Source organism: Melozone crissalis, unplaced genomic scaffold (assembly GCF_028551555.1).
Source record: "Melozone crissalis strain CALT ecotype California unplaced genomic scaffold, PUWL_Pcris_2 ptg000081l_1, whole genome shotgun sequence".
Classification (NCBI taxonomy): Eukaryota; Metazoa; Chordata; class Aves; order Passeriformes; family Passerellidae; genus Melozone; species Melozone crissalis.
The window spans coordinates 10,345,818-10,373,690 of NW_026535858.1; the positions used below are offsets into that span (position 1 = coordinate 10,345,818).

The following is a 27,873-nucleotide window of genomic DNA, read 5'->3' on the forward strand; positions in this document are numbered from 1 at the left end:
AGCTGATATTCCTGACCATTCCACAACCTGCTTTTTGAGCTCCAGCTTGCAGTTGTGAGCCTCTGCCTTTTGCCAGGGCTGCAGAGCCTGTCATACCCATGAGCACCGTGACTGCTCTGCCTGTAAAATGGGATGAAGAATGACTGCCATGAGCTGGTAGGAACCCCAACTCCTGAACATCTCATGCTGCACTTCACTGGTTTTTAAAGCTCCTAATACCCGCTGAGAAATGCCGTGAAATGCTGACCTGATCTGAACTCCCTCTGTCAGCTCACATTTGTCCAAACCCTGGGCAGGCATCGTGCCAGATCTGGGATCAGCCATCCCCCTGCAGCTGGCAGAAGGGTGACACAGAAACCTCAGCAGAGGCCACCCTGTGTGCCCCAGCTAATTCCCCACAAAGGCACAGGGTGAGCCCATGCCTGGCTGACACCAAGTCAGGACAAGTGTTGGATAAGGGAGCACAGCACCCTGTGCTGCCATCCTGGAAACACAGCAGGATGCAGGGAAAGCCTCCTCTCCCAGCTGCCCTGCCCTTTGCTGTCTTATTCTGAGCCAAGAAAGATCCTGTGCAGAGGGGTGAAGGAGAGTGCTCTCAGCTACAGACAATAGTTGGAAATTATTTTCCTAAGCAGGGTCAACCAACCTGCTCATCCCCAGGCACTGAGGAGGAAAAACATCTTATGTAGCATATATTGTAAAGGAACTGCCAAATGAAGCATGGAGAACAAAGCCAAAACATGCATGGATTGTATTCTGAAGCAGCAAAACAAATTCTCCCTTTGCAGAGTCTAGGGAAGTCTTGAGCATAGTCAGCTTTTGAAAATCATTTAAATAGTTGTCATGACTCTATTCTGACCTTCTGTCTGTTAATTTGGCTCCCATGATGCCTGAATAGCTCTCCTGAAGCCAGTTTACTGTCTATTGTCTGTGCCTGATGAGAGCTGTTATTTCTGATTAGATACCTTGCCTCTGTATTCCAGATCTCTGCCCTTCATTTCTCTCCCTCAGCATATTTCTCCCTCAGCACTAGTGGTGTCTGCAGTGAGTACCACTCCTACCATGCCCTGGTGAGTAAAACAAAAGCAAGAATGTGTCACACCTGAGCCTAAGGCTGCAAGCAAGGGACCATAACCTCACATCTGGAAGTGCCTTTATGTTGTGCTACTCCCATGCTCTGGAAGTTCTGTTGGATTCAGTATTTCTAAGCTAAACACATTTCCATCATTCTTTTATTCATAAAAAGTCCCACTACAAAACCAAGCCAGACATGCCAGGCGGTAGCTCTCTGGGAATTTATTTTATAGCATTACAAGTTCCTACAAGGAGGGGAATTAAAGAAAGAGATGGTTCCATGCATATTTGTGACCGTGTTCACAGGGGTCTTAGGATGAGGGAAGAGATGAGGATCTGACTCCATATTTCAGAAGGCTTGATTTATTATTTTATGATATATATTACATTAAAACTATACTAAAGGAATAGAAGAAAGGATTTCATCAGAAGGCTAGCTAAGAATAGAATAGCAAAGAATTATAACAAAGGTTTGTGGCTCGGCTCTCTGTCTGAGCCAGGTGGGCTGTGATTGGCCATTAATTACAAACATCCAACATGGGCCAATCACAGATGCACCTGTTGCATTCCACAGCAGCAGATAATCAATGTTTACATTTTGTTCCTGAGGCCTCCCAGCTTCTCAGGAGGAAAAATCCTAAGGAAAGGGTTTTTCATAAAAAGATGTCTGTGACAGATCTTTTTAAGGTAGATGTTAGCCTTGTCTCCCAACGCCTCCCCTGAGAACACTGGGACTATTGAGTCTGGAAAAGCAGAGGCATAAATCAGTCTTTACAGAATCAGAACTCTCATACCCTACCAAAAAAGTGAATGAATCTCATTTTCCCTTCTAAGCACAACCAGCAATTGGCTGGACAAAACTGAAATATATCTGTACCCAGAAAATAATTATTCTGCTTCTCCTGCTATGCCAGACCAGCATTCAGCACATCCAGGGCAGCTTGCAAGCAGTGTCACCCAAACACTGGGGTGTCCCACCCTCCCTCAGCCAGTCTTTTCCACCAGGTGCCCCCAGTCTCATCAAAAAGGGAATCTGGGCTTTGAACACATGGAAGCCTCTGGCACAGAGCAGGAATAGCAGCTCAGGAGAGAAAAGAGCTGGAGAATCTCCCAGAACAACAAGAAAACAAAATGGGATTCTCAGCTGTGAAAAATCACAGTCGTGTGCCATTCAGCATCCCAGCCATAACCCTCCATCGCCAAGGGTGTTGTGATACAGGATGAGATTTTTTGGCTCACAAAATCACCTTGCTCAACTTGCCTGCATCCAGGAGCCTCCACCCCTGCCTTCAGTCGCCAGGGCACTTGATGCTTCCAATTCCTGCCAGCTGCTGAGGTGTTTGACACCATGCTGAGCACGTAGCTGCTGCCACCACAAGGCAACACAAGGTGTTTGGCCCTGAGGGAGTGGAAACCCTTCCTCTCCACACAACTGTCTCTGTTCACAAGACAGGTGTCTGCTGGGGAAGGCAGAAAGCCTCCCTTGGAATGGAGAATGTAAACCCCCTCCCCGTGAATTATTATGATTTTGAAATTCAGGGGCTCTCAGGCAAAGATATGGGAATAGGAATAACAGTTCTTTACTGGTGTGTATAACAAGGTAAACAAAAAATGAGAACTATGGCACTAACAACAAACAGAGCCAGGGTAACAGTCCTTGAGGAGTGCCCTGAAAACCAAAGGAGTTCCTCCTCCCTGCCATCAGTGCTTCTTAGCAACAAAATGGGAAAAAATTCCACAAGTAACAAGGAAAGAACAGAGGAGAAAACCAACCTCCAACAGCAACCACAGCAGGCCCACAGAGATTCCTCTCTGTGCAAGCCCCTGGTTGTTGTCAGGTTAGAACAAGCCACAGCTGTTTGTGAAATGCTGGTGTTCCCCAAGCAGCACAAAACATCCCTGGGCAGCTTTAAAATGAGATCTAGGAAATTGCCCTTGCTACTCTCTGTTGGAGTGTAAACCCTGTTGGACCAGGGTGGAGGATCCCTGAAGGCTAACTGTGTTATCTTTGTCTATAGAAAACAATTAGAAAGCTGATTTTAAAATGCTACAATTAAAGGCTTAATATAAATGCATTTCTGATGCTATCAACAAGTGCACAAGAAGCTCTTTCAAAATACCAATTCCTTCAAGCAAAAAAACTGGTTTTGTTTTCTCTTCATGGTGAGGGGACTATGGGCAATTTACACACACTTTCCAATCTTAAAAGTACTTTATCTGTGCTGTGCATCTTATATGCTAGAATTCTATACAGAGACTGTAAAAATATACATAAAGCCTTGTACAAATTTACTGGTCTGTCTATAGATTCATGGCTGAAGATAAAGCATTCTAGCAGAAAAGCTTGGGGGCAGGGCACACAAAATCTGATGAGCAGGAGTTCTGTAAAATTTAATAGAAACATTTCTACCTTTATTTCAGATAATCAGATTACAGTGGGATTTCAAAATTAATTTCCCTTTCTTTGGCAGTTTTATGCTGTGTTTTGGGAATAATCATACAAAATGAACACTACAAATGAAAATTCTGGGTTTATTGAGGTCACTAGGGCAACTCCTACTGATTTCAATTGGGTCAGGGCCTCATTTTATGAGGAAGTCTTGGGGAGAAAATAAATTCAGTCTTCTAGAAATGGAGCAACATGGCAAAAAGCCTTCCCTTAATTTTATTTTGAACATGGTCACACTGCCATCTGAGAAAACAGCTCCTTTATTGCCTTCAGGAAATCAGCAGGCAGTCCTGCTGCCACTGATTCCCTGCAAGCCTGGAAGGACAGGCTGGCTTTCAAATCTGCTGCTTTTTACCTGAATGCTGCTGATGGGCTCATCTGCCCATCGTGTCTCACCCTGGGCCAGGATCTCACCTTCCCCCAGGTGCTGGGCTTGGGAGGTCCCAAAGACTCTCTGAGCTCCCTCAAGCTTGCCCTGGGCTGTAGGAGAGCCCCTCTTGCTAGGCTAGGAAATACAAGGCTCCTCCACCTGAGAACTGAGTATTCAGAGCCTGTTTTAGACAGGATTTTGTCCTCATGAGAAGCAGCAGCCACATGCTGCTCAGCAGTTTGCAGCTATGTGGGAGCAGGGAGCCTTCTCCAGCAGGCAGGGTGTGACCTGCAAGACAAACAAGTGAGTGCAGCTCTTGGGGTCCAATTGCTCCCCAGTCAGAAACAGAATCACAGAATGGTGAGGTTGGAAGAGACCTCTGAGATCATTGAGTCCAACCTGTGCCCTAACACCTCAACTAGACCATAGCACCAAGTGCCATGTCCAGTCTTTTTTAAACACATAATACATAATACATGAACATCTCACCACTCTTTCCTTCCACTTCAAACTTCTTTTTCTGCTGGCACAAATACACACATGATTCTCTGCCTCACCAAAAAGGGTGCAATACTGACACTGCTCTCGCTAACATCAATGTCCAAAGTGTGCTATCACTCCCATCATATTTCAGGCAGGAGAAACTCCCTTTGGATGAGATGGGCCATGCTTCATTCATCTTGTCCACTTGGTGCTGACCATTTTTCTGACCATTTAAGAATCATTTTTATGTTTTCCAAAGCATCTGGGGCTGCCAGCAGCACCAATCTCCTCTGCTACACCAAGCCAGGCTGCTGCTGCCAGTGTGGTCCTTGCTGCCCCACATCACACTGAAATCTGCCACACATTTAAGAGCTCTCACATTAGTACAGTGCAAGGCACAGGGCAGTTCCTGCCTGAAGCCAGCTCCATATGGGAAGTGCTGGGCACCTAAGAGAACTTGGATCCCAGAATGGAGCCAAGTACTGAAGTAACAATTCTAGAAAGACAACTTACCCAAAATGGCAAATTGAATGCCTGTAAACACGTTTCAGTCAGAATTTTGGATGAACTCTGAAGGTATTGATTTTTTTCTGGGGTAAACTTCCTCAAATTTCCCTATCTCTCTATTAGACTGTATTTTTTATCATTAGCCAGTAATATATGGAAGGTCTTGGAGATGGACATCACAGAAGTGAGCCTTTAAAAGAAGTGACCTTTAAAGTCAGTGAAGTCTCAAATCTTAAAATGAAGTCTCAAATCTCCTGGAAGAAAATGTTAATACTCAGAATTCTGAATAATATTATATAATTAACTTTTCAGCAGAGAACAGCCTCTTGGCACTAACACTGTCCTTTCTGATACATCAGAAACTGAAAAGCATGGCCTTTCCTGTGCCAACTGTCTTTTAGAATAAACAAAAGACCCTCCCCCTTCATCTCCACATGCTTAACAATATTAATAGAACATGAAAATATTAATGCCAGTAGACAAGGTCTTTCATAAAGTACATAAATGAATTCATTCACTCTAGCTCATTAGCTTAATCATCAACCTTTTTACAATGCAACTGATTAACATTTTCATTGTTCTTCTTTGATTTCCCTTAGACTTTTGCTTCTATGGGGATCAAAAGATCTCTGAATGCATAAGCTCAACAAATATCCCTGCACAACTGAACAACAATAGAACTGTTAAAAGAGATAACTAAGTAAGGACTTTCACAGCTCATGCTTCAAAGATACTGCAGGAAACAACCATTTAAGAATCATTTTTATTTTTATGTTTAACGTGATTATACACATTCATGAGTCCAACAAGATCTGCACTGTGACATTAAAGATACAGTACAATAACATTCAACATGAGGTACTTTATATATTTATATATATCTGTCCTTTATAAATAATGCTGTAAGCCTGCTAAGGTCAAACACTGCTTCAGCACAAATGGGTGCTGGGACCTGAAGTGAGCTGAATTTATCACAACAAAAAAAACAAAACCCAAAACAGTTCAGTGCAAGAAGTGTGTAGAAATCAAAGTGTTTACTTAAATACTATTTTAGATATGCAGAAAGTATATTACATTATACTCTCTTATCACAGATTCCTCTCACCAGCAAATCAAAGATACAAGTGGCAGAGACAGCCAGAACAGTTTAGACAGAATCTGTGAGGTGATGTCTGTAGACATCACGTTTACATTCCAGGCTGACATGGCTGATGCTTGCAAGATGCCAATCAATGTACTCAGGCTTGGGTGGCTCTGCTAAACCAACCAAATCCACATTCAGACACCCACTGAAGTGCCCTGATGCCCCTGGGTGAGTGGCATGGCCACTTTCTTACATCCCAGTACTTGTTAGCATCACAAAGTGCTCAGAAGCAAGTTGTGCTGTGAGCCTCAAAAGGTGTTTGGGTGCCTTTGTCTGATCACCCACACTTGGAACCTTTCCCTGCACCCGCTCCCAAAACCCAGAATGGACTCAGAGGAATTAAGCCAGAGGTTGCTTTCATCCTACATCGTCAAAAAGACTTCATGAAAGAATCAAATAAGAACAATAATTAAATAACAACTAATTTTCTACACATTACAGCTACAGAGTGTTCTGATCTCTGAACTTCTCTTCCAGCCAGTGAAGGCAGCAGGCAAGTCACCTTCATTTGCAGGTAATCAAAACAAATAATAAATTCAAAGTGAGAAGCCAGGACAAGTTAAAGCAATGCAGTACTCTCTGACTTGTCCCACCAGCTGTGGCACATGTTTTTTTTACCAACCAAATCAAAATGCAGCTCCCTACCAGAACCTGTCAATCTGCTTATCACTTGGAGTAATTACATCTGCATCAGCCACTTGCTGTACAAAAATTTAATCAGCTGATTAGCATCTTTCTCTGCTTTGAAATGTATCTAAATAAATGGAACTGCTGCTCAGATGTTGTCTAAAAGTAGATGACCATTACCTCATCACAATCTCAGATTCCTTTGATGATCTCTTCAGCAACTCTTTCTCCACTCCATACCATTTATACCCTTGTCTATTTTCAGTTGTAGATCTAAATATAAGTAACTGGAGGTTTTTATAAATCTCTCCCTGGGAGTTTTCCATGGAGCATTCTGTTTAGATTTCACAAACAGTCTGGATTATGTACATCTGTTACAAAAAAACAAAACATTTTTTCTATGTACTTTGAGGGTATTTACATTTCAGAAAGAGTGCTGCTTACACACACATGTATGTATGTATACAAAACAGTAAATGCTAAGATGGATGAAAGGCATAAATCCTGTGGAGTACATTTTTTACCTGGCTCTCCTTTTATCACCTAGAGAGAAAATCTGGGCTTTGACTATACTCCACTTTTCCTTACTTCAGATGGTATTTTGGACACTGCCAAGATGTATTTTGGCACTTTCCAATGGCCAGGGGCCAGGATTCCGACCATCAAGCAACACTTAGAGTAACAGCATTAAACTGGTAAAATGAGATGAGAAAAACATTTTTATTACAGAACTGACAAGTGAATTGAGGGTTATGCTACATTAATGTGTGGATATACTGTAACATTAATCTCCAGCAGGTCTAAAGAATCATTTGGTCCTCTCATTTTGTTCAAAGGTACACAACAAACAGAACCCATTTTGGAGGTGAAGCAGGCTGCTTTACAATGGGCAGTGCAGCCTTTGAGGAACACTGTCCCAGTGCAGTGATGAAGGATTTTCTCATGTTTCAACAGTACCTGTAGTTCTTATTTATACTGGTTTCCTCCCCTGAGCCAAGGAGTATCCCTCATATTTCTGCAAAAATGATACAGACATGTAACTTCTGTTACATCACCAAAAATGATATGGACATGTAATTTCCTGGGGGGAAAAAATCAGCCAGGGAAAAGGTTCCAGACCACATAATCCTCTGACTGATGTGCAGCCATAAGCAATTGCAAGAGCTCCAACAATAACCCATTAGGAGAGACTTCCTCCCCCTCACTGCTATTATACACTAAGTGTAACATGACCACAGTTGGGAATCTCCTGTCTTTGTCTAAATTTCAACTGGTAATAAAAAGAAAAAAAATCTCATATTACAGAAAAAAATCCAAGTCAAGATTGATACATTCTTTTCTTCCTGTAAAATCTGCCTCTACCATGTTTAGGAAGAAGAAAAAACCCACCCAAAACAAACAAAAAATTATCCTGCATCAGATGATTGATATAAATTCCCATTTTTTTTAGCAAGGGTTCAGAGAAATGCCATTTAAAGAGCATATCAACTCCAGTGTAGCAAAACCTGGGTGATGGGAGCAGAGTTTCAAGAGCTGCACGCACAATTTGAACACATGCAAGTACTTCCTTGCCTTCAAGGTGGGATTCCTAGAAAATGAACTCCAAGGGTAACTTGCCAAGCCCACATCCCTTCCTCCCTGTGAACATGTCCATGCACTGGGGATATGGCTGGTGGAGCTTCCTGAAAGATGCTGCCTTCTTCCCATCTTCCCCTGGAGCCATCCCAAACAGTTGGCTACAGGAGAATCTACAGGATGAAGGTTTAAAGTTGTGCTTTTTCTGCTTACAACTGAAGGACTTCTTCCAGCCCCCATGGTCAAAAGCAGCAATGTCTAAAGTCTGCAGAGCAGACAGCAGAGAGAGCTATAAAACAAGACTCTTTGTTTTCTACCCCTACCTCCCCAATACAAGCAGAAAGCAGAAAATGGAGAAAGAAAAAAAATGGATCAATGAAGACAGTGTTGAGATACAAGAGGGGGACATCCTCTGGTGATTCACTGGTATTAGCATCAGCAAAGAAAGGGTCAGCATCACCAGCAAACAGGCACCCCCCTTACAAAGCCTTTAAAACTTGCTTGTTTCTAAGAGCTTCCAGTTTAAATATTACACTCAATCACCAATGATGCTACAAGTACAGCAAGCCAGGAACTTGCCCACAGCATTTAGTTACATATTCCCTGTACTGATCACATATCTGCAGATAAAAAGCTAAGAATCAGTAGGCCTGAACCAGACAGGTTCTTCATAGCAAAACGCTTTGTATGCACACACTCCCATTCAAGCATAAAATATGAGTTCAGGAATTTGTCCTCCCTGTACCCCTGTGCCATTCGTACTGTCCGAGGAGCACTGGAACTGAACAGTCACCTTCCCACACTGCACTTCTGTCATTCCTTCTTGTCCAAAGTAGCTGAGTTCGTTACCATCCAGAATCACGCTCGCTGTGTAAAAGGTGTCAGGCTCAATCTGCACCGGGTACTCAAACCACACAGGAAAAGTGTTACTAGAACCATCCGAGAAGTATTTGCTCAAGTTCTGGCCCAGGATAACCCCTTGTCGCTTCAGTTCAATCTTAGCACTGTACTCTGCCGAGCCACAGCTGGAGCCATAGAGCCCAAAGCCAGCAATGAACACTCTCTTGTCGACAGCGAACTGGATGCTGTCGCAGCGGCCCCGGTAGCGCCACTGGTTGCTGCGGTACGCGCAGGACTGGAAGCGGTGGCAGCGCTGAGGGACGAGGCCCTTGCGGGGCTTGCTGACAAACTGCAGCTCCGGCTTCTTGGCGGCCGTGTACCACAGGAAGATGTCGTTGGTTTCGTTCAGAGTCAGGATCCCCGACTGGGCGGCGCCGTTGGCGAAGTCGTCCAGGGCCATGGTGGGGATGCGGATCAGGTAGAGAGCCTTGCCCAGCACCTTGCGCTTGTTCTCGATGGTGGCCGTCAGCTCCTGCCGCTGGCACTCCACCTCAGCCCAGCTCAGAGCCGCCTCGAAAACGACGATTTCTTTGGCATTCAGAGTCTCCCTTCGGAGAATGCTTTCGAGTGTCTGGAAATCAATGTCACAGAAGCCCTCAGACTTCAAAGCGAGCTCAGCTTGGGCATCAATCACTTCCCAGCAGCGCTGGGTCAGGTCAGGTTCCTCGAATAAGCAGCTCTGGGAGAGCAGCACGCAGGCGTTCTTTGCGCTCAGGCTTGTCTCGAGAAAGTTAACGCAGGCACGGGCCAGGTGAGGGACAATGTACTTCTTGGCAGCATAAAGAGTGGCCAGGACAGTGTCTGCTGCCAAATCGATCTCGTCACAATAGATGTACCTGAAATAAAGCACACAGGTGTAATGCTGCTGCTTAACGCGACACCAGTTTGTCAACAAACTCACAGAAAAACATAAACAAAGAATATTTAAATGGCTCCACGTTAAAATCAAGCAGTGCTTTGGGGAGTATTGATTAAGCCCGGAAAGAAAGTACAAAAAAAAATTCAGCACTTATGTTAGGACCATGTTTAAATCTGAGGTGAATCCAACTTTCCATTTGGAGCGCATGCTTTGAGACAATTGTTTAAACACTGTGGCCCCTGCAGCTCTGTGCTCCTTCCCCACAGGTCTTGGCTCCCAGGCAGGAGCTCCTGCAAGGCTGCCTCCCTCAGCTACCACAGGAGCCTGGAACATGTGTTATCAAGAGTCCTTGGACGGTCCCCTGATGGTGAACCGTGGTTTACTGAGGTGCATGAACAAGTTTGTAGAGAGTAACTAGGTAATCTAAGAGAAATGCTATTCAAGTATATCAGGTGTTATCATTTCTGTAACTACTGGATTGGGTTCTTTTCAGAGGTGGATTTTTTTTTTGGGCTTGTGGTTTTGGTTGGTTTTTTCAAAGGGTTATGAAACGTATCAGAAATGGAAGATTTTCAGGTTTTTAATGCTCACAACATCCTAACTCAACCAGCACAGCATTTTCACTCAGTCTCACTGCATAAGGATGAAAAAAGCTTTATTGCTATGGCAGTGTGGTGGAAGAGATGAAGGTGAAATTCTATTTATGTGACTAAACTGCTGGGATTCATTGCTCAGAGAAATGAAGCATTGTACAGTTTGTTCTTTTCAATATCTCATGCTTCAGGGCTCCATTTGCAGCTGGTGAATGCAATGTGCTAAAACCATGCCAAATGCAATTTCACTCTTCACAGGGATAGCAAGTCTTGATGGTTATGGCTGATAAAAGTGTCTTCCTCCAGAAAAGCTAAAGTTGTATGCAACCCTGTACCAATTAAAATTTTCTAGTTAGCAGGTTTCCCTACACAATGAGTTTTCTGCAGAACAGATGTGCCTATAAAGAGGAATTAGTACCTACACTGATCTGATTATAGTTGTAAATAACTATTTGTATTTTTGCAGCTGTAAGATAGTATCCTCCATGCTGCACTTGGAAACCATGCACAGAGGAGATACTGCTCCAGCAACATAAAATCTAAGAGGTTACAGAGAAAAAAGAAAACTTACATAGAGCCAAGCTTATTTTTAGTGTTTACTGCTTGGTTTCAGCTTATCTGTGAAACCAAAGAACCCATCTGTATATCAATGGTTACAGGCTTAGCTCCTTTACCGCCCCCAAAAAGTTCATTTTCAATTAATTTATTTTTATGATTCTCCTGATTGCTCTCCTACTCTTTCCTCTCTTCTATTACTTCTCTTTGCCTGCTAGTACAACAGAGAATGATGACATCTGTTTTAAATCGAAATAGTTCAAAAGTTGCTATTTTCCTATTGAAATATTGAAAATAAAGGACTGATATCACTGATGTACAGCAGACACAGCACAGATCGACTGTCAGCAATACTCCACACCTCTGACTCTGCCAATGCACCTCAGCTCTGGTTTGCAATTGCTGATATTCCAGTTTCACCCTGTTCTCAAACACAGGATTCTGCCAGACCACGGGGTTTGGTGGTTTAGTAACACATTCAGCCTGGGATGAGATGAGATGAGATCACAGTTCTAACTTCAACAGTCAAGGCTGAGATAAGATATAATTCATTAATGCACCAATTCAGTCTGGCAGCTAGACTATGAGTTTAACCCTGTTTTTAAAACTGGGGAGAGCAGTCAAAGCAGTTTTACTGGGAGAACAACTAATGTCTACCCATGGTGGTATTTCCTGTATTACACCTGGCAATACCTTGTTTGTTCTCAGAATGCCCACTGTGTAATAAAACAGAAAAAATATTTATGCCATCAGAATTCATTGGCCCAGGGGAAAAAAACCCCAAACTTCTTGAGCAAGATGTCAAAACCAAAAAAAAAACCAAGATAAATGTATTTTCTGACAAAGTTTCTGATGCAGAAAGAAGCCTGTGAAGGAGAAGCTGTTTTGGCATAGCTAAAGTCTTTCCCTCTGTAGCAGCACAGCCTTGCCATCCATGGCCCACAGCAGCTGCAGGAAACTCTCCCAGGGATGGTTTCCCAGAGAGAGAGGAGTGGAGGGGACAGTGGCTCCCCCTAAGCTCCACATGCAGTGGATGCTGTGAGCAGGGGACACTGCAGTGCTGAGCAGCATCCCTGTGCCTTGCCTGTACCATCCCAGAGCTGCAGACACTGACTGGGGCACTCTGCAGCCTCACACACGCTGCATCAGGGAAGGCAGCACTGCAAGGTTACCTCAACAGCCACACAGACCACAAACTTTTTCTGTCTTCAGGGTTTTTTCAATAAAAGCTGAGAAGGTGAAGAATCCCATGGTTCTGGCCATGCTCTCCTAGATAGTTTCCTAAATTGCCATGGGCTAAATAATATGCCAAGACCTAGATGTCAGTGTTGCTACACTCTTTTCTTTCTGCACACATTTCTTAATGATAAATTCAGAAAGCATTCAGTTTTTATACAGCACATCATGTTTAGCCATGGTGAAATAGATTTGCTGTCGAAAAAGAAAGGGGGGCTGCAAGAACCCAAGTATCTTGTATTTGGGATTTGTAAAATTCAGCATGAAAGAAAACCGTAAGTCCGAGCTCTGCCACAAAATCAGAAAGGCCCAAAGCAAAGATCCATAGCACACCTCCCTACATAATGTCACATCTTAACTTTATATTCCAGGTCTACAGAACATCTGTGGAGCTCTCCTGGCAGTTACCTGTATTTGCACAGAATATTCCTGACGTTGATGGTAACCTATAAAAACTCTGTATGCAACTTTGAATGTTCATCTATGATGCCAGTGAAATGTTAAAAATGAAAAAGAAACTCTTCTGTAATCACAAGTTAATCAAAACAATCTATGAAACACAATAAATTGCTAGCTAGTGATTATATCATTACATGCAAGAAAACTTACAGCATATTAAAGGGATCACTATCAGATACTGATGTATTTTTTGTATAGGAAAGCAATAGCATTTATTTAAGCTGAAGGAAAAAAAAATCAAAAACTCAAAGCCATAGCATTTCTGTGATAGGGCATTTCTTCTCAACAATCAGAATTTATAGATAAATTCAAGGACAATTCAGCAGGAAAGCTGCTTCATTATGCCCATTTAGGAGAAGAGAGCATCTCTTATGCAGTTTGCAAGAAGAAAAATAATGATCATGTAAACTGACTCGTTTTCCTTGTTAGATAAAACCCCTTATTCATGTAAACAGCCTTTTTATCACTTTCCAAACACATCAATATGATACATAAGGAGAAATTTATTTTTCAGAGGCTATGCTGAATAACTTAGGGTCATTTTTCTAAGACAAGACCTGCATACTGCAGGTTTATAAAAGAGCTGGAATGATGTCAACCTACAAATCCAGCAATTCACTGGGTCTGAGGGGGCTTTGTGCATGCATTTTTAACTTTTTTCCGTGCTTGCAAAGTAGAACAGTTGGTTTGGGGTTTTTTGTTCCAGCTGACAAACCTTTTTAGTAACTCCATTCCTTTGTGTAACATATAGTGACAAATCAGATCAATAGGCATTACAGTACACAATGTGCCCAAAGATCCCCTGTCAAAGTCATTATTTACAACTGCCTACATTAGTCTAATATGTGTGTGCCTGGAAGTGCGGGGGGAGAGCAAAATTAGGCGAAAGTTTAAAACACAAAAAGAGGAATATTTCAAGCAACTGCTTTCTTTCTGTTTATATGCAACTTCAGCTATGACATTGGCAGGGCATGTATACATCAGACAGGAACACACATCCAGCAGATGAATGATGCTTACTTCAGCATTGCAAGGAAAGCAGCAGGCTCAACATCTGGTATACGGATTTCATCTTTGTCCTCAGCGAGCTCTCCGTAAAACATTGCATGGAATACTGAGCTCCCAACAGCCAGGACATACTGTTGAGAAAGGGAAATCTTATTTCATGCTTTGAACTCAAAACACTGCCAACACAAACAATGTGGGAGAGCCACTCTGAGCAAGCTGGGCTGCGCTGACAGGCTCTACAGACACACTTCAGTAAGAAATGAAGCCCAAGTTAAGAACAAGTTACACATTTTCCTTGTATTTTACTCTCCTGGGCATAGATGCATTAGCTACTGGAAAACTCTCACCTCCACCACAGAAGTTAACTATTTCTAGGAAATCTCAAGAGCAGTATTAATCAACAGCACAAAGCAGTATTCCTAACTTTACTGCCTTAGCCCAACACAAAGAAAAGCCAGGGAGAGATTATCCCACTGCATGTGGCCTTTCCCAACACAGACTGCTGCCTGTCCCAGAAGAGCTGAGCCTCCCACACTCTGTCCTGCTGTAACTGTGGGAGCTCCCTCTGGCTCTCCCCACCCCAGCAGATCATGCAGCTGTTGCTTACTTTGTGTCCTGGCAGCCGCTGGGTCCCACCTGGTGGCCCGACCACAAAATGAACATCTGCCATCAAGTCATTGTTGAACATCACTGCATTTCTACAAACAGAGGTAGCATGTTAATTTGTGGCACCCTGGAACTCTCTCTGCATGTCTCAGACCCAAAAAATATTATTTTTTACAACTTCTAGTTGCTCATTAGCAAAGAGAAGCAGGTCACACTTTGCTTTCAGCTGATTTACACATCATTGCACAAATATATGAGAGAAAATACTAAAAGTGTTTCTGGTGTGTATGGGTGCAATAAAACAAACCCCCAAACTTCTGAGAACTTTCCAAGAAGTGGAAATCAAAGTCCAGAGCATTTATCACTGAAAATCCCCACTGAGGTCTAAAAGGAAATCTTTATGGCTATGGTGCAGCTTTTAGCAACATTTTTACTAACTCAAATAGATGCATTGACTAGAAAAGAGATACTAAAACATTTCTGCATTACCAAAATTCTTATTTCCCACACACACATACAGGGAGAATAAAAGCCCAAACAAATTAAATATAACTGTGTTTTCTTCAGTAAATAAATGCATTCTGGACATTTTGCTACTTTTCACCCCTCATTCAAACATCAAAAAGCTGCCCTGAACTTACCTCTCTCTGATGGTTGGATAAAGTCCTTGCCAATTAGGTGCAGGAATAGTGTTGTTGTTATTGAGATTTTGCTGATGGTACTGCTGGACAGCAGTTGTATTAGTATTAGCTGGTTTCTTTCGGGGAAAAATATCAGCAGCCATCTTCTTCTTCTTTTTGGTCTTCAAGGTAATGATTTCATAGCAAACAGGAGGCAATTTGCTGTTGCTACTGCTGCTGCTATTTCCTTTCTTAGAGCTCTTCTTAGACCTGTTCTTGACCGTCTCTGGAAGCATCAAGAAGAAGGTGAGACATTTCATGTTCTTTCCTTTCTCATCTACCATCAGTATACCCGTGAGTAAAGACCACAGCCTAACTAGCCAGGAACATTTAGGAATCTACGTGGAAGCTGGAACACCGAAAGCAGCAGAGCTGAGAGTCAGCAAGACAAGGTGACCTTTCCAGCATCCGGAGTAAGAAACTGAGTTTAAGTTTGATCCAGTACTTGAACCGTTAAACACATCCCCATCATTCCTTCCAGCTTTCCCGATCAGGAAGCGCCTGGCAGCGCTACAGCCGGGGCAGAGGGCAGGAGCAGCGCACGGTGGCAGTGCCAGGCTGCCGGCGAGCCCGAGTTGTGCGGGCAGGGCTGGGAGCGGAGCGGCAGCCGGAGCCAATGGCTGCAGGCACGGAGCGCGATTGGGCTCGCACACAGTGACACCTATTGTAGCCTGCGCCGCTGCCACGGCACAGCCACCGCGGCGCGCCCGCAGCTCCCCCGCAGCCGCCGCCGAGGATGGCACGGAATCAATGGCACCGCGGCTGCCCCGCAGGGCGGGAGCGCTGCTGTGGGCGTGTGGGTGTGTGAGTGAGCTCTCCTCCGTGCCGCTTCCACAGGCGAAGCAGTGAGAAGTTGCAATCAGGTAGAAAGGTCTATCTGAGTCTATTCGATATTAGCACAGCTTCCTTTGCCTGTAGCATCCCCACAAATCCCTCCTGTAGGAGCTGCTCGGCGAGTGCGGGACCGGTATCGGAACGGAATTAAAGCAATGGAGCAGCAGCACGGCCGGCGATGCAGCCAAAGGATCCCTTTCGGCGGCTCCTACTCCAGTGTAACATCAACAGGGATGAGGTCACAGCTCCAGCTTTAACTCCTCCTGTTTCCAGATAACACAACAGCCTTTGACAGGGGTCCCAAATCGCTAAGCAGCGCTAATTAAGCCAGATTACGCCAGACATGGCTGCACCACATCAGAAGAAAACTTCTAGATGTGTAATCAGATTAAAGCCAACCAGAGTGACTATATTTAATCAATATTTCAAAGCATTAAATTAAAGGGTCTGAATGATTTAGAGAGTCTCAGGCAAAAATCATTACTTGAGACACAAACAGTCCGATTTTATTCACAAATAAACAGGATATATGCTATACCAACCAAACCATTTAAATAGGAAATAAGTCTATTTTATAGTCATTAGTTTACTCAGAACTTAAATTTTGTTCAGATTTCTTTAATATCACGTCAGGTGTCTAGAAAAACCACCAAGTAAGCATAGCCACTTAAAAACAAAAGCAGGGAAATAAAAAATACTTGGTATGAGGTGTGAACATAGCACACCTTAAAATACTGGGGAGCAGATAGTTAAAATATGATTTCATTATTACTTGCAGTTTTAAAGAAAAAAAACCCTCTGGTTTCAAAGCTAATTTAGCCACATTTTTCCTTAATTAGTTTTGCTGGACAAGGGTACAGCAGGGAAATTAAAGTGATAAAAGGTTGGTGAAGAAGTCTGGTTGAAGCCCCTGACTCAAACAGAAATATTACTCAGGCTGTTTATTCAGTCTCCATCCCAGCTGCTGGAATCACAGCTGTGGCTGTGTCACACACACTCAGAATTCTTTGACCTGAGGATGTGCTGGCATTTCAAAGATTACCAGGCTCCTTGGGAGATGCTGCACACCAAGCCCTCACTGCACACCCAGCCATGTGCAGGCCTTGCTGCAGTGGCTGGGGATGAGGATGATGATGATGCCATTCCCAGACACATCTGTCCTCTCTGGCTGAAGGCACTGCCCATGGAAGGGGAAACACAAGGAGATGTGTCCATGCTGCCACATTTCACAATCCAACACCTCAGAGCAAAATCTCCTTGACTGCTGCTTTAAAGGAAGATGGTGGGTTAGACACATTCCTAAATACATTGAGGGGAGGTTATGTAACTTACAAAGAAATTATTTCTAGCAACCTTTTCTCTCTCCTCCACACATTTTCTTTTTTATCTCCCATAGACTGATTAGGAAGGGAAACTAAAAACCTAAACCATATTGAACTGTAGAGAGGGAGAAGAAGGGGTAAAGGAGAAGAAACTCATCCCACAGATGGGAACTTGTAACTGCTCACAGCTGAGTTTATAACAGGAACACAGCAGGTATTCCCAGCACAGAATTTGAGTTTGTTGAGTTTGTGTAAGTTTTTTTTTTCCTCTCCTTATGTAAATTTCCAGCCCTTCCAAATAAAACAATAACCTTTTTGCCACTGCACAGGACAAACATTTCAAAAGGAAGAAATCTTTAAAAAACCTCTTAAAGGTACAGAAAACCACAGACTCCAGAAAATCTGGTTCTCAGCATTGCAGTTGGCAAAAACAAAAGACAGCAGGGGTTGGGAGATTTGATTGTCATTCCACAAATCCATTTCATAGACTCCCAAAGTATATAAAAAATCAAGCTCTGCACATTTCTTCAAACCAATGACCAGGACAAATTCAAAGATTTTATACACACACCAGATAAGGTCACTGGGAGGCTACAGGAGATAAGGAGAATGAGGGACAGACTGACCAGTTAACTCCATGTGGGAAAGACAGATTGTAAATGTGAACCCACAGGGATCCACCAACCTTTGAGCTGTGGAGCACAACACACATGCACAGCACATTCTGGGAAAGGAAAGGAGAGAGAAGCTGCAGCTGAAGAACGTTCTGCCTGAACTCAGAAGTCAGACAAACCCCAGTAGACAAGAAGTATCTGCACAACAGGATAAAAAAATCCAGTCCAGAAAACAAAAAGCCATCTTTGCCTGTTCTTAAGCCACCCACCAAAACCTGGTCTGCTCTAACTAGAAAATAGCACAGATTCCAGAACAGAACCTAAATAGATTTAGATTTTCATACAATTCCTGTGAAAAACTACAAACCTCTTGGAGGTTCATAGCACCTTCCACTGCACTTCATCACCCCAGGAACTAAGTCTCATCAACTACTCATTAGATGGATGTGAAACAGGAAAAAAACCAAAGAATTATTGTGCTATTCTCTGTAGGTACAGAGTGTGTGGTGATTGGGAGTGGGGATGGAGCTGAGCCCCAGTGGGCACAGCTGTGAAAAGAGGTGAGCAGCACTGACAGCAATGAGCCATGGAGTGCCCTGGTGTGCTGAGCCATCACCAAAGGGAGCAGAGGGCACACGGGTGCAGTGCCTGAACATGAGGGGTGTAAAGGTTGGGCTAAAGGGCAATGCCTGAAGCCTTCTGAAGCTGTTTGGTGCTACTCTGTATGGGTGGAAGCCTGATATTATATGGTGATACTCTGTGTATCGTGGCTATCTGGACTGCAGCATGTGCTGTGACAATTCTCACTCGCTGTTCTTTCTGTTTTGGCAGCAGCTTCCATTTCCTTTCATACAATGCTGTTTTGTTGTTTTACTATACAAATATATGAATAAATTTAGAACTCAATACCCTGGCAGTCAGTAAAAACAGCCCATGAACTGCTGCCTGTTGAAAGACCAAAATCCCCAGTTTAGATCAGTCTGTCTCCAACAAGAGGATCAGGGAAGGTCACCTTCTCTGACCCACAGATCTATCCATTTCTGAAATCTTAATACAATGTGCTCCTAATCTTCTTCAGCAAGTCTCATTTTTCTTCATTCATTATATATTAACAGAACTAAACTTGATATATACAACTGAGAAAGAGGGAAATACAGTTCTTCAAAGGCACATTAATTTTTATTTTACAAGCAAAGTAGTCAGACCAGAAATATTTCAAGTTAAAGGGTATGGGAAATTTCATGCTTAAATCTTTACACTGGCCTAATGGATATTCAAAATGCCAGAAGAATTAAGGAAAATTATATTCCCACTCTGAGATACTACACACCAAGTTACAAGTCCCTTCCAAAATATCAGGAGCAGGTTAAGAGCCCCTGGAAATCAGTTCCTGACTAAACATTGTGAACTGAAGCAGCAATTCTGCTGTTCAAACCCAAGTGTGTGCAACACACCTGCCATCCCAGCTTATTCATCCCTCAAGAACATAAAATACCTTGTGAGGCACAGGAGTCACAGAAAAGCCCAGCTCTGGTACAACTTTTAATAGCATGTGACTACTGTAATTATGCCTTTCTAAAGGTAACTTCCAATAGGGAAATCACTTTTATTTCCAGACCTGCTGGGAGTATTCTTCCTCATACTTCATCAGTTTCTCCTGCTGCAATAGCAAGGATACCAAAGAGTTTCTTTTTTCTCCTTCTAATAAGCTGAGTTTTTGGACATCTCTCATTTATGGGCCCGTTCCTCATGTAGTAACATGAGCTACACCATTCTATAAAAAACAAGCTTTCATTAAAATTCCCAATTGTTTATTACAACCACATCATGAATAAAAGAAAGAACTCTTAGTAAGCAATGAGGAAATGCATACATTTCTTTTTCTGTACAATTGCCAAATGTCTTCTTTGGCAGTTACTATGCCTGTGCAGCATTAACATTGTTTAAATCATGAATTTCCCCCTATAAGGAAACAAATTTCAGATGACACATCTTGATGAACCAAAATAAATAAACAATGTTACTGTTTAACAAATCTACCTGCCTGTCCACTGCTAGCTTCAAGCACTCATTTAAAAATGGAATATACATGTTCAAAAACTAACTAAACCAACAGAAAACCTCAATAAACCAAACCCACACAGCTTGGGTGCCTTGTTCTGTTTACCTGTCTATGAATTATAATAATAATCACTTGGAAGAGTCCTTCCCAATCACCATTCCAACCCTTCTGTTTGTAAAAACCAATTTGGAAAGGGCACTGATAGCTCTACCCTTCATTTCCTCAAGTAAAGAAATGCATTGCAGTGAACAAAACCTCCCAAACTCCTCTCTCCTAAGTTTCTTATTGGCAGCACTGGAAGAAACCAAGATGGCATCTGCTTCTGTTGGCTGCATGGAAAAGCTGGCAGTGAAGTCTCAGTCAGGTCTTGTATGGAAAAAAAATAAAATAAAAAGGCAACCAAAAGCAGGAAGAAAGATGGGTAAAATTGTAAAGACTCTCAAAGAAGCTAAAATAGATGTGAAAAAAATAGCTATTACATCCCAGAATAGTGAAGAGCTGTGAAAGAGTAGAATAGTAGGAGAGTAGAATTGCATCTTGAACCAAGACTAGAAGCTTCAAAATGAAGTCAGAAATAGTTAAATAGTATTTTTCTGCAGAACTCATGCTACACTAGCAACATACTTGTTAGCAAATATTCTTAACTGATTGGTGTTTATGAGGATTTAAATACTTTGCATAACATTATCCACTAGGATAGTTTTTACTTTTTCTTCCTAAATGCCCTTAATGCTTCAAAGAAAACAAAAGCAGAAAGTCCTGAGCAGCCTAGTCAAAAGGTAAACACCAACTTGCATAAAATAAAAACATAAAGAATGAATATTCACAACTACTTTGTACTCCTGTAGTATTTCCTAGCATGATACATGGTATTTGTTTTAGTCTCTCTACCAAAGCAGCCTTTCTATTAAATCTCTTTAATATGTCATTAAGCAATGTCCATTTTGAGACAAAGCAATCACAACAAAACATACAACATTAATATCTACTCCTGTGTTTACTTGCAAGTAAATGTGCACTTTCTTTGTATGGATTTCAAGTCACTTTCCATGAGCCTGTTCCTACCTCAACTGCAGCATCTCCTATTCTCATTTTTTCCTGTTACCTTTCTTGCTTAGCTGCTTAAAGTCAGCAATTTAACTTCAGTGAAAGGTTGAATAACTTCATATTTATGCCCCAAACACTTTGCTACGCTGGGTTTTTCTTTTAAAGTTAAAGGTTTTCTTCCCTGATGGACCAAAATATTGTATCAGAGTGAGAAAAAAAAAAGTTCAAAATGTTCTTGTATTGTCACTCTGATTTGAAGACCATGCCTGCTGCAGGAATTCCAGTCCACATAAACCACAACTGTGGCAAGGGAGGGCTACACTTAGACAACCTGCAATGAACAATGTACCTGATCCCATTACAGTGAATTACCCCACAGACATTCTCTTCTGGGCATATGGTACAAAATAATGTCAAATGCTTCATTACAACATAAAATATGATTTGACAAACCTGCTAAGAGATACTCCCCCATATCATAGTTTGGGAGCTGCAGAAAGAAAATATCTCAGAGCAAAATTTGCAATGTATTCTATGTGCATTAAGTTGTTTCTTGATAGTTCAAAGTAAAACAAAGAATTATAAATGTAGTCTGTGAAGAGAAAACCTGCAACCACAAAATGATAATTCAATTCAAGGTTACAGGAGATAAACTGCTTTGCTACTAATTTAAAAGAGACAAATTATGCATTTTTTTTCTCCATCATGGCTACTTGAGCTTCTACATTTCATTTCACATAGAGCTCTGCTCTTGACAGTCTGTGGGGTCAAAACTTAACTTCTTTCTTAGTGGCTGCCATTTATTTATTTATAAACACGATATTACAAACCTGAAAGCACTCAACCCTTTTTCTAAGGCAAAGGTCAACTTTAATTCTACCATGCCTCTTACCAAAATTGACTGACAAAGGAAAGCTCAGATAGCTCAGGAAATTGGTAATGAGATACAGTGGTTTTCATGTCTGGGTCACTAATTCTAAATTGACTGAGGTCAACAGTGGTTTTCATCCCTGGGTCACTAATTCTAAATTGACTGAGGTCAACAGTAATCAAAAGTCATTAGCATTTAATGATCCTTTGGTGCCCTGTGAGAAAGAAGCCAGTGATCTCAGCACACTTCAGGAAAACCAGCACTACAATCAGCACTCACATGCTGCCTGCTTCAAGGGAGAGCTCAGAGCAGGTGACTCCAGACAGAACTTCCAGTCCTGCAGACAGATCTCATCTCTGTAGACAAACCTTGAACTGATTTGAACTTGGCTCACAAACCATCATTTTCAAGAGTTACATTAATATGTGTTCTCTGAAGGGCAGGCTGTAAGCTGCCTGCTGCTGTTCCTCCTGTTCTTTTTCCCCTGCACACTAAGTCTGAAGAATGCAAATGCAAACAGGCCCCTCCTCAGAGAGGAAGGCTCTCACTCAACCAATGGCACCAGCAGTAACTACTCCAGGAGTATCCACAGAGGAACTGCACCACAGTTAATGATCTTGGTGTATAACTCAAGGACTACATTTCCCATGTGCAGGTAACCCACATTCCCCACATCCCACCATTGTGCTGGAGCTCCCAGTGGGACAGAAGGGGGGAGAGTTGATTGCTACAATGCAGAGCCACACCTGCTCTGTCCCTGCACACTCAGTCCCCTGGGACTGTCCCAGCAGCAGCACCTTCAGCAAGGTAAGGAGAACAGAGGGGACTTTTGGAAAGCTCAGTCAGGTGTTGGAATCTATGGGTCCAATGGAAAATCATATTGTGGTTTTACATCTAGGCTTAAAAGCCCACAGCAGATGAGCAGCCTGAGTGCTCACAGCAGCAGAGCAGCACAGCTGGCAGCATTCAGGGGGTTAAAGAGGAAAAGTCTGGTACAGCATCTTCTTCCCACTGCATTTGAAATTGCAGAAGAGGAAAATCATGACAGTGAAAGAGGAACAGGTCTGTACACTGGCAAACCAAGCCTTTGATGAGAAATGCATTCTGAGCCACAGTGGCTTGTGCTTCTCAAAAGTGAGAACTAAAACCAGTGAGTAACTACTCCAGCAGTGATTTTACAATTGTCTACTAACCCCAATTTTTAGATATGAGAGACTGATTGCTGCTAACCTGAGCCTAATCCAAATAGTTCAAGGAATGGAACAGGCATGACATTCATTACACTGCACTGACCCCTCCAGCACACACACAGCCTCTGTTTGAATCCACAGGGAGAAAAAAGATGTTCCCAAATTTTTCTCCTATCCACTGCTTGAGAAAATCAGATTCATTTTCCTTTGCTGCACATAGTTCAGTCACACTTGCCTTCCTCAGTATTTCCATCAGTTTCTCCTCCTCTTTACAAGTGAATGGCAGCTACTGCACCATCATGAAATTTTAAGAAAAACACACACACTGCTCAAATTCTGGTTTCAGAACCTATTTTTATGCCTTAAGATGTATTTGCCTGTCAATGTTAGGATATCTTAAATGTTCTTCTTCACAGTAACTCTGAGACACATCAGAACTGCAGTAGAGAAAAACTAAGGAAGGACAAGTAATCAAACAGAACAGCATAATTAAGGGACTGTACAAGATAAACACAAATACTCATTAGTTTTATGTGTTATGAGCTTTTATATAGCATGAAAACCTTTCCTTTTTCTGGATACACATGGGGTGGTATCACTTTGGTCTTGCAGAATTGTAAAGGCAAAAGGCACCTCTCAGACAAGCAAACATCTCACCTGCCTGAGGACTGCTTTCTTTTCATACTCTCAGAAAACCCTTGCAACCAAGCAGAGACAGGACAGCTCTAATTTCAGAGAATGTAGTTTTTAAAGAAAATTACTCCTTTAAACTGATTTGGATGCAAAGAGGAGAAAGTGCAGCTAGGGTGGTTATATGGAGTGTAACCTGGTACATAAATATCCTGTCACAGAACAATGTTATCAACAGGTCATTCAGCCTAGCATTGAAGCGCTACATGATCCTCTAGTGAAATATTTATTCAGGGCATCAGATAATCTCAGGGTACAGGCAACAGGGCTGGATAAGTTGTCTCTAGATACCTTCCAAATCTGTTTGTTGCCAGTCTTCGCCCCACACATCCTCACAGACTGCCCACCAGCTCCCCAGTGCTTTAAAATAAAACTTTCTAGGTGTTGGACTGGCCTGGTTTGCACAGCAGCTTGCTGAGACATCAAACCCAGAGAGGGCAGCAGGACCACAAAACAGATGAGCCAGGACCCAAAAATGGGAAGTTTGCAAATTTGAATGCAGTGATGTCTTACTTAAACTCCCTTCTCAGTTTCCTGACACACACACACAAAAAGTGCTTTTGTAACCAAGGAATTCAACTTAATGGCAGAAAACACAACTGATGACAGCTTCCACCACAAAAAGCTTGTAATCTTTTCCTTCCAAGATTCCCATCTCTTACATCCCTCTTTTGCCTCATCCATCAGCCCTTTGGGACAGAAACTGCTGCTTTATCACTCATTTCAGTGCCTCACAAAACAGAGCTCCCACACCAGCTCAGGCACCTGAACGTTTGTAAAACAGAACAACAGCCAGCCAAGTCCAAGGAGTCACCAGAGACAGTATCAGGGCAGAATCATTCTGAATTATCAGAGAAAGCTAATGCTGGGCATAAACAATATTCTGCTGCAAAACTTATTTGCACAAGTTTCTACAGACCTCTGTTTTAACTGAGCCTACCCTAGGACTGCTGCTTTCATTGTAACATTGTTTGGTGAATTTAGAAAAAAAAAAAATTGCTCACAAGCTGTAACAAGCAAGTGGCCAAAACATAAAAATTATTGTTGCAACTTGCATTTTTTCCCCCTTGGCCCTAAAGGGCAAGCTAAATGAATCCCACGTTGCTTCTGGAAGGTGTTTCCTCTGGGGCAGAGCTGAGGATCACTGGCAGGGAAACACAAGGGAAGTTATTGTGCAGTCAGCTGCAGTTACTTACTGGGGGGGATTTAAAATGGGAAAAAAAAAATAAAAAAGAAAGTACTACAGTTGACATGCAACTTTGGCAATCCTGCAGAACTTAGTTCAAATGAAGGGCCCAAGAGATTTGATTTGCAAAGCTAAATTACCCAGTAAACCCCAGGTACTGCACACTGTGACATCCTGCACATACATTCTGTAGGAAATGGTGAGACCAGTTCTCTCCCACTAAAATAAAAACTATTTTGAGCCTAACTCTGGCATTAAAGTTTAAGCAATGCAAAATAAAGTACCGTACACCTATAACCCAGCACCATCTCTCTACAAAAAACAATCAAAAAAAACCCCCAGAGCAGAGATTAAAATTTAACACACACATCACATGCTGAAAACAAAGTACTGTGAGGACTAACTACAAGGCAAAAAATCTGCACCAGCACTTCTCAGATGAGGCAGCCTGTTGAATTAGGTAACCACACTTTAGGAGCACTCAGGTATCTTAACTTCAATCCAAACTTTTCCTCCAACTCACAACAACCTCAAAACTCCCTCCTGTTTTAAAATGCTGCAGCACTCAGGACACACCACAACGAACTGAATTTATAAACCTGGGAGTTCACAGGTGGCTTTTTCCAAACAAACAGGAAAATGGGGAGTTGTAAAGGTGAGGGCCTTAGGGACCCTTCAGGGACAGGTACATGAAAGTTCGGCCAACAGCGCGGGGAAAGGAGGAGGAATTTATACCAAACCCCAAATTGTGCCTCCGGGAAGGTTACCGAATTAATGCTTAAAGTACTTTTTTAACAAAAGAGCTTTACTTTAAGCAGGAGAAAAGCCCCAGAGCCCAACTTGTGTTCTGCCTCCCGCTGGAGGCTCCAGCCCGGGCACAGCCGGGTCCGGGGCTCCTCCCGAGCCCGCTCCGTGGGCTCCCCTCCGGCAGCGCCGCCAACCCACCCCGCTGGCTGCCGCACAAAGGGGCACCGAGGGGACACCGACACCGCCTGCGGACACGCACCGCCACTCCAGCCGGGCAGAGGCCGTGCCCGGGGCGCTCTTTGTGCGGCAGAGCCGGGTGGCCCCGCTCCCCTCACCGACGGCCCGGCGCTCCGCGGCGCTGCCGCCGCTCAGGTGCGGCCGCCCCGCCCCGGCCCGCCCCTCGCGGCGGCGCCTCCGCGGGGCGCGGGGAGCCCATTCCCCGCCGGCACGGCCGCCGCAGCCCGTGAGGGGAGCGGGATCGGCGGCCACATCCCGGTGAAGGAGTGGAAGGAGGGGAGGGGAGCGCGGCTGGCCCCGCGCGGGCGGCCCCGCACCCCGCACTGACCTGAGGGCGCTCCCGGGGCGGCGCGCGCGCGGCCCCTCCTCGCACCGGCGCGCGCGCGCGCGGCCCCGCCCCGCAGGAGCGCGCGCGCGGCCCCGCCCCGGGCCCCGCCCGAGCGCGTGCGAGGCCCCGCCTCAGGCCCCGCCCCTTCCATCCCGCGCCCGCCCTGAGGGAGGAAGGGAGTGAGGGAGCTCCTCCCCAAAAAGGCGGCTGGAGTCACCCCCCAGTGCACACCACGGGAGACTTGGGATTTCACCTGCGAATTGAGTTGAGAAACAAACAACACCCTTTTTATTTTTTCCTTCTTTTTTTTTTTTTCCCCTATTAGAAATCACATTAGTGCCCGAAGGTGTGGTACATTCATACAGCCCAGACTGGTGGTTTCACCTGAGAGCTAAGTTGGGAGAGATCCTAGCTATGCCTTCTATGAAAAACGAGGTCCTGTAAAATTCTGTGCAAAATGCGTATTTTATGATTGGCTTTTCACAAATATTAAAATGAATGTTATATGTGTTGTGTTAGAAAGTTATGCTGTATTAATTCTCTTAAGTGGTGTGTTTTAGGTTATACCAAAATGTTAAAATAGAAACTACGCTATGTAGGATACTTTTTTTCTAAAGAAAGGACTCGCACTGAGATAGCAGCCACAGGACACCTCAGTCTTTCAGAGAAAGAGAATTTATTGCTCCATTATCAGAAGAAATGAACTTCTTCCTGCCTTGCTCAGCCCTGAAGATGCTGTCAGGATTCAGAGGAAGAAGCTGACACTGACCAGACAGAATCCTGTGTTTGAATGGAATTTATGCATCAGGATGAGGTGTATGAATATGCAACAGGCTGTTGCTTTTAAGGGTTAATCCTCTGTTAACGTGGGTCCTTTTTCAGGCTTATTTTGCCCAGAAAGAGGTACCCAGACTGTCCCTAACTCTTTGTTTTTGTTGTCTCATATTGTCCTAATCGTCCAAATTATTATTACTCTAATAGTATTACTATTTTTATAACCATTTTATTACTTTTAAAATTTTTAAAAACAAGTGATAGGCGTTTTTCACAATTCAAAAGTTTAATAAAGGACAATAGGAGACAAAGAAAATAAATATTTCACCGCCGGGTGCTTGGCATTCCGCCAGGAGCACACCTGCTATTTCAGAGATGCTCTTTAAACACCCCTTCTATTGCATCAGTCTGCTGCATATTCATAAACAATTATACATATTAAAACTTTTCCTCAAGAACTGTTTAGCATGGCTCCTCCCCGGGTCTGCCTTTTTAGAGCATGCACATTTCTTGGCTGTGATATTCGGGGTTCTTCATCACATGAATGCAATCCCAACCAAGCAGGCAGTTTAACAAATATCAGCTGTTTCACTACTATGTCTAAGTTTAATTAACAACATAAATAAATAAAGCTCTATAGCAAAGTTACTTTAACATTACACATATAGCATCCATTTTAATATTTGTGAAAAGCCAATATTATAATTGGCAATATATAATTATATACCAATGTTATAATTGGTATATAAATATGTATTTATAACACCTCAAAAAAGTCAAATCTGCTTTTTTTAATTAAAAATTTTGTTAATACCTGAATTGAAGCATGTTCACGCTGCGCATGCG

General features: G+C 43.1%; 1 protein-coding gene across 2 annotated transcripts; it reads right to left on the minus strand.

Annotated features, from left to right (window-relative positions):
- Positions 1 to 7,335: 7,335 nt before the first annotated feature.
- Positions 7,336 to 26,305, minus strand: BTBD3 (BTB domain containing 3). Of its 2 annotated transcripts, XM_054290580.1 has the most exons (5): positions 26,254 to 26,305; positions 15,087 to 15,351; positions 14,447 to 14,537; positions 13,852 to 13,970; positions 7,336 to 9,965 (listed from the first exon to the last, which is right to left on the minus strand). In XM_054290580.1, the coding sequence occupies exons 2-5, from the start codon at positions 15,227 to 15,229 to the stop codon at positions 8,933 to 8,935; spliced, it is 1,386 nt and encodes a 461-aa protein (XP_054146555.1). In that variant the 5' UTR covers positions 15,230 to 15,351; positions 26,254 to 26,305; the 3' UTR covers positions 7,336 to 8,932. The 2 variants fall into 2 exon arrangements, with proteins under 2 accessions (XP_054146555.1, XP_054146554.1); XM_054290579.1 differs by lacking the exon at positions 26,254 to 26,305 and having other exon boundaries at positions 15,087 to 15,791.
- Positions 26,306 to 27,873: the final 1,568 nt, after the last annotated feature.

What these genes read in the sequence shown, in the direction of transcription:
- BTBD3 (XM_054290579.1), bottom strand. Translation starts at nt 15,409, where the DNA reads ATGGTAGATGAGAAAGGAAAGAACATGAAATGTCTCACCTTCTTCTTG. An exon ending in AGCGGCTGCCAGGACACAAA is followed by an intron (nt 13,971 to 14,446) that starts GTAAGCAACAGC and finishes CTTTCTCAACAG; the next exon opens with TATGTCCTGGCTGTTGGGAG. An exon ending in GCTTTCCTTGCAATGCTGAA is followed by an intron (nt 9,966 to 13,851) that starts GTAAGCATCATT and finishes GCTTTATTTCAG; the next exon opens with GTACATCTATTGTGACGAGA.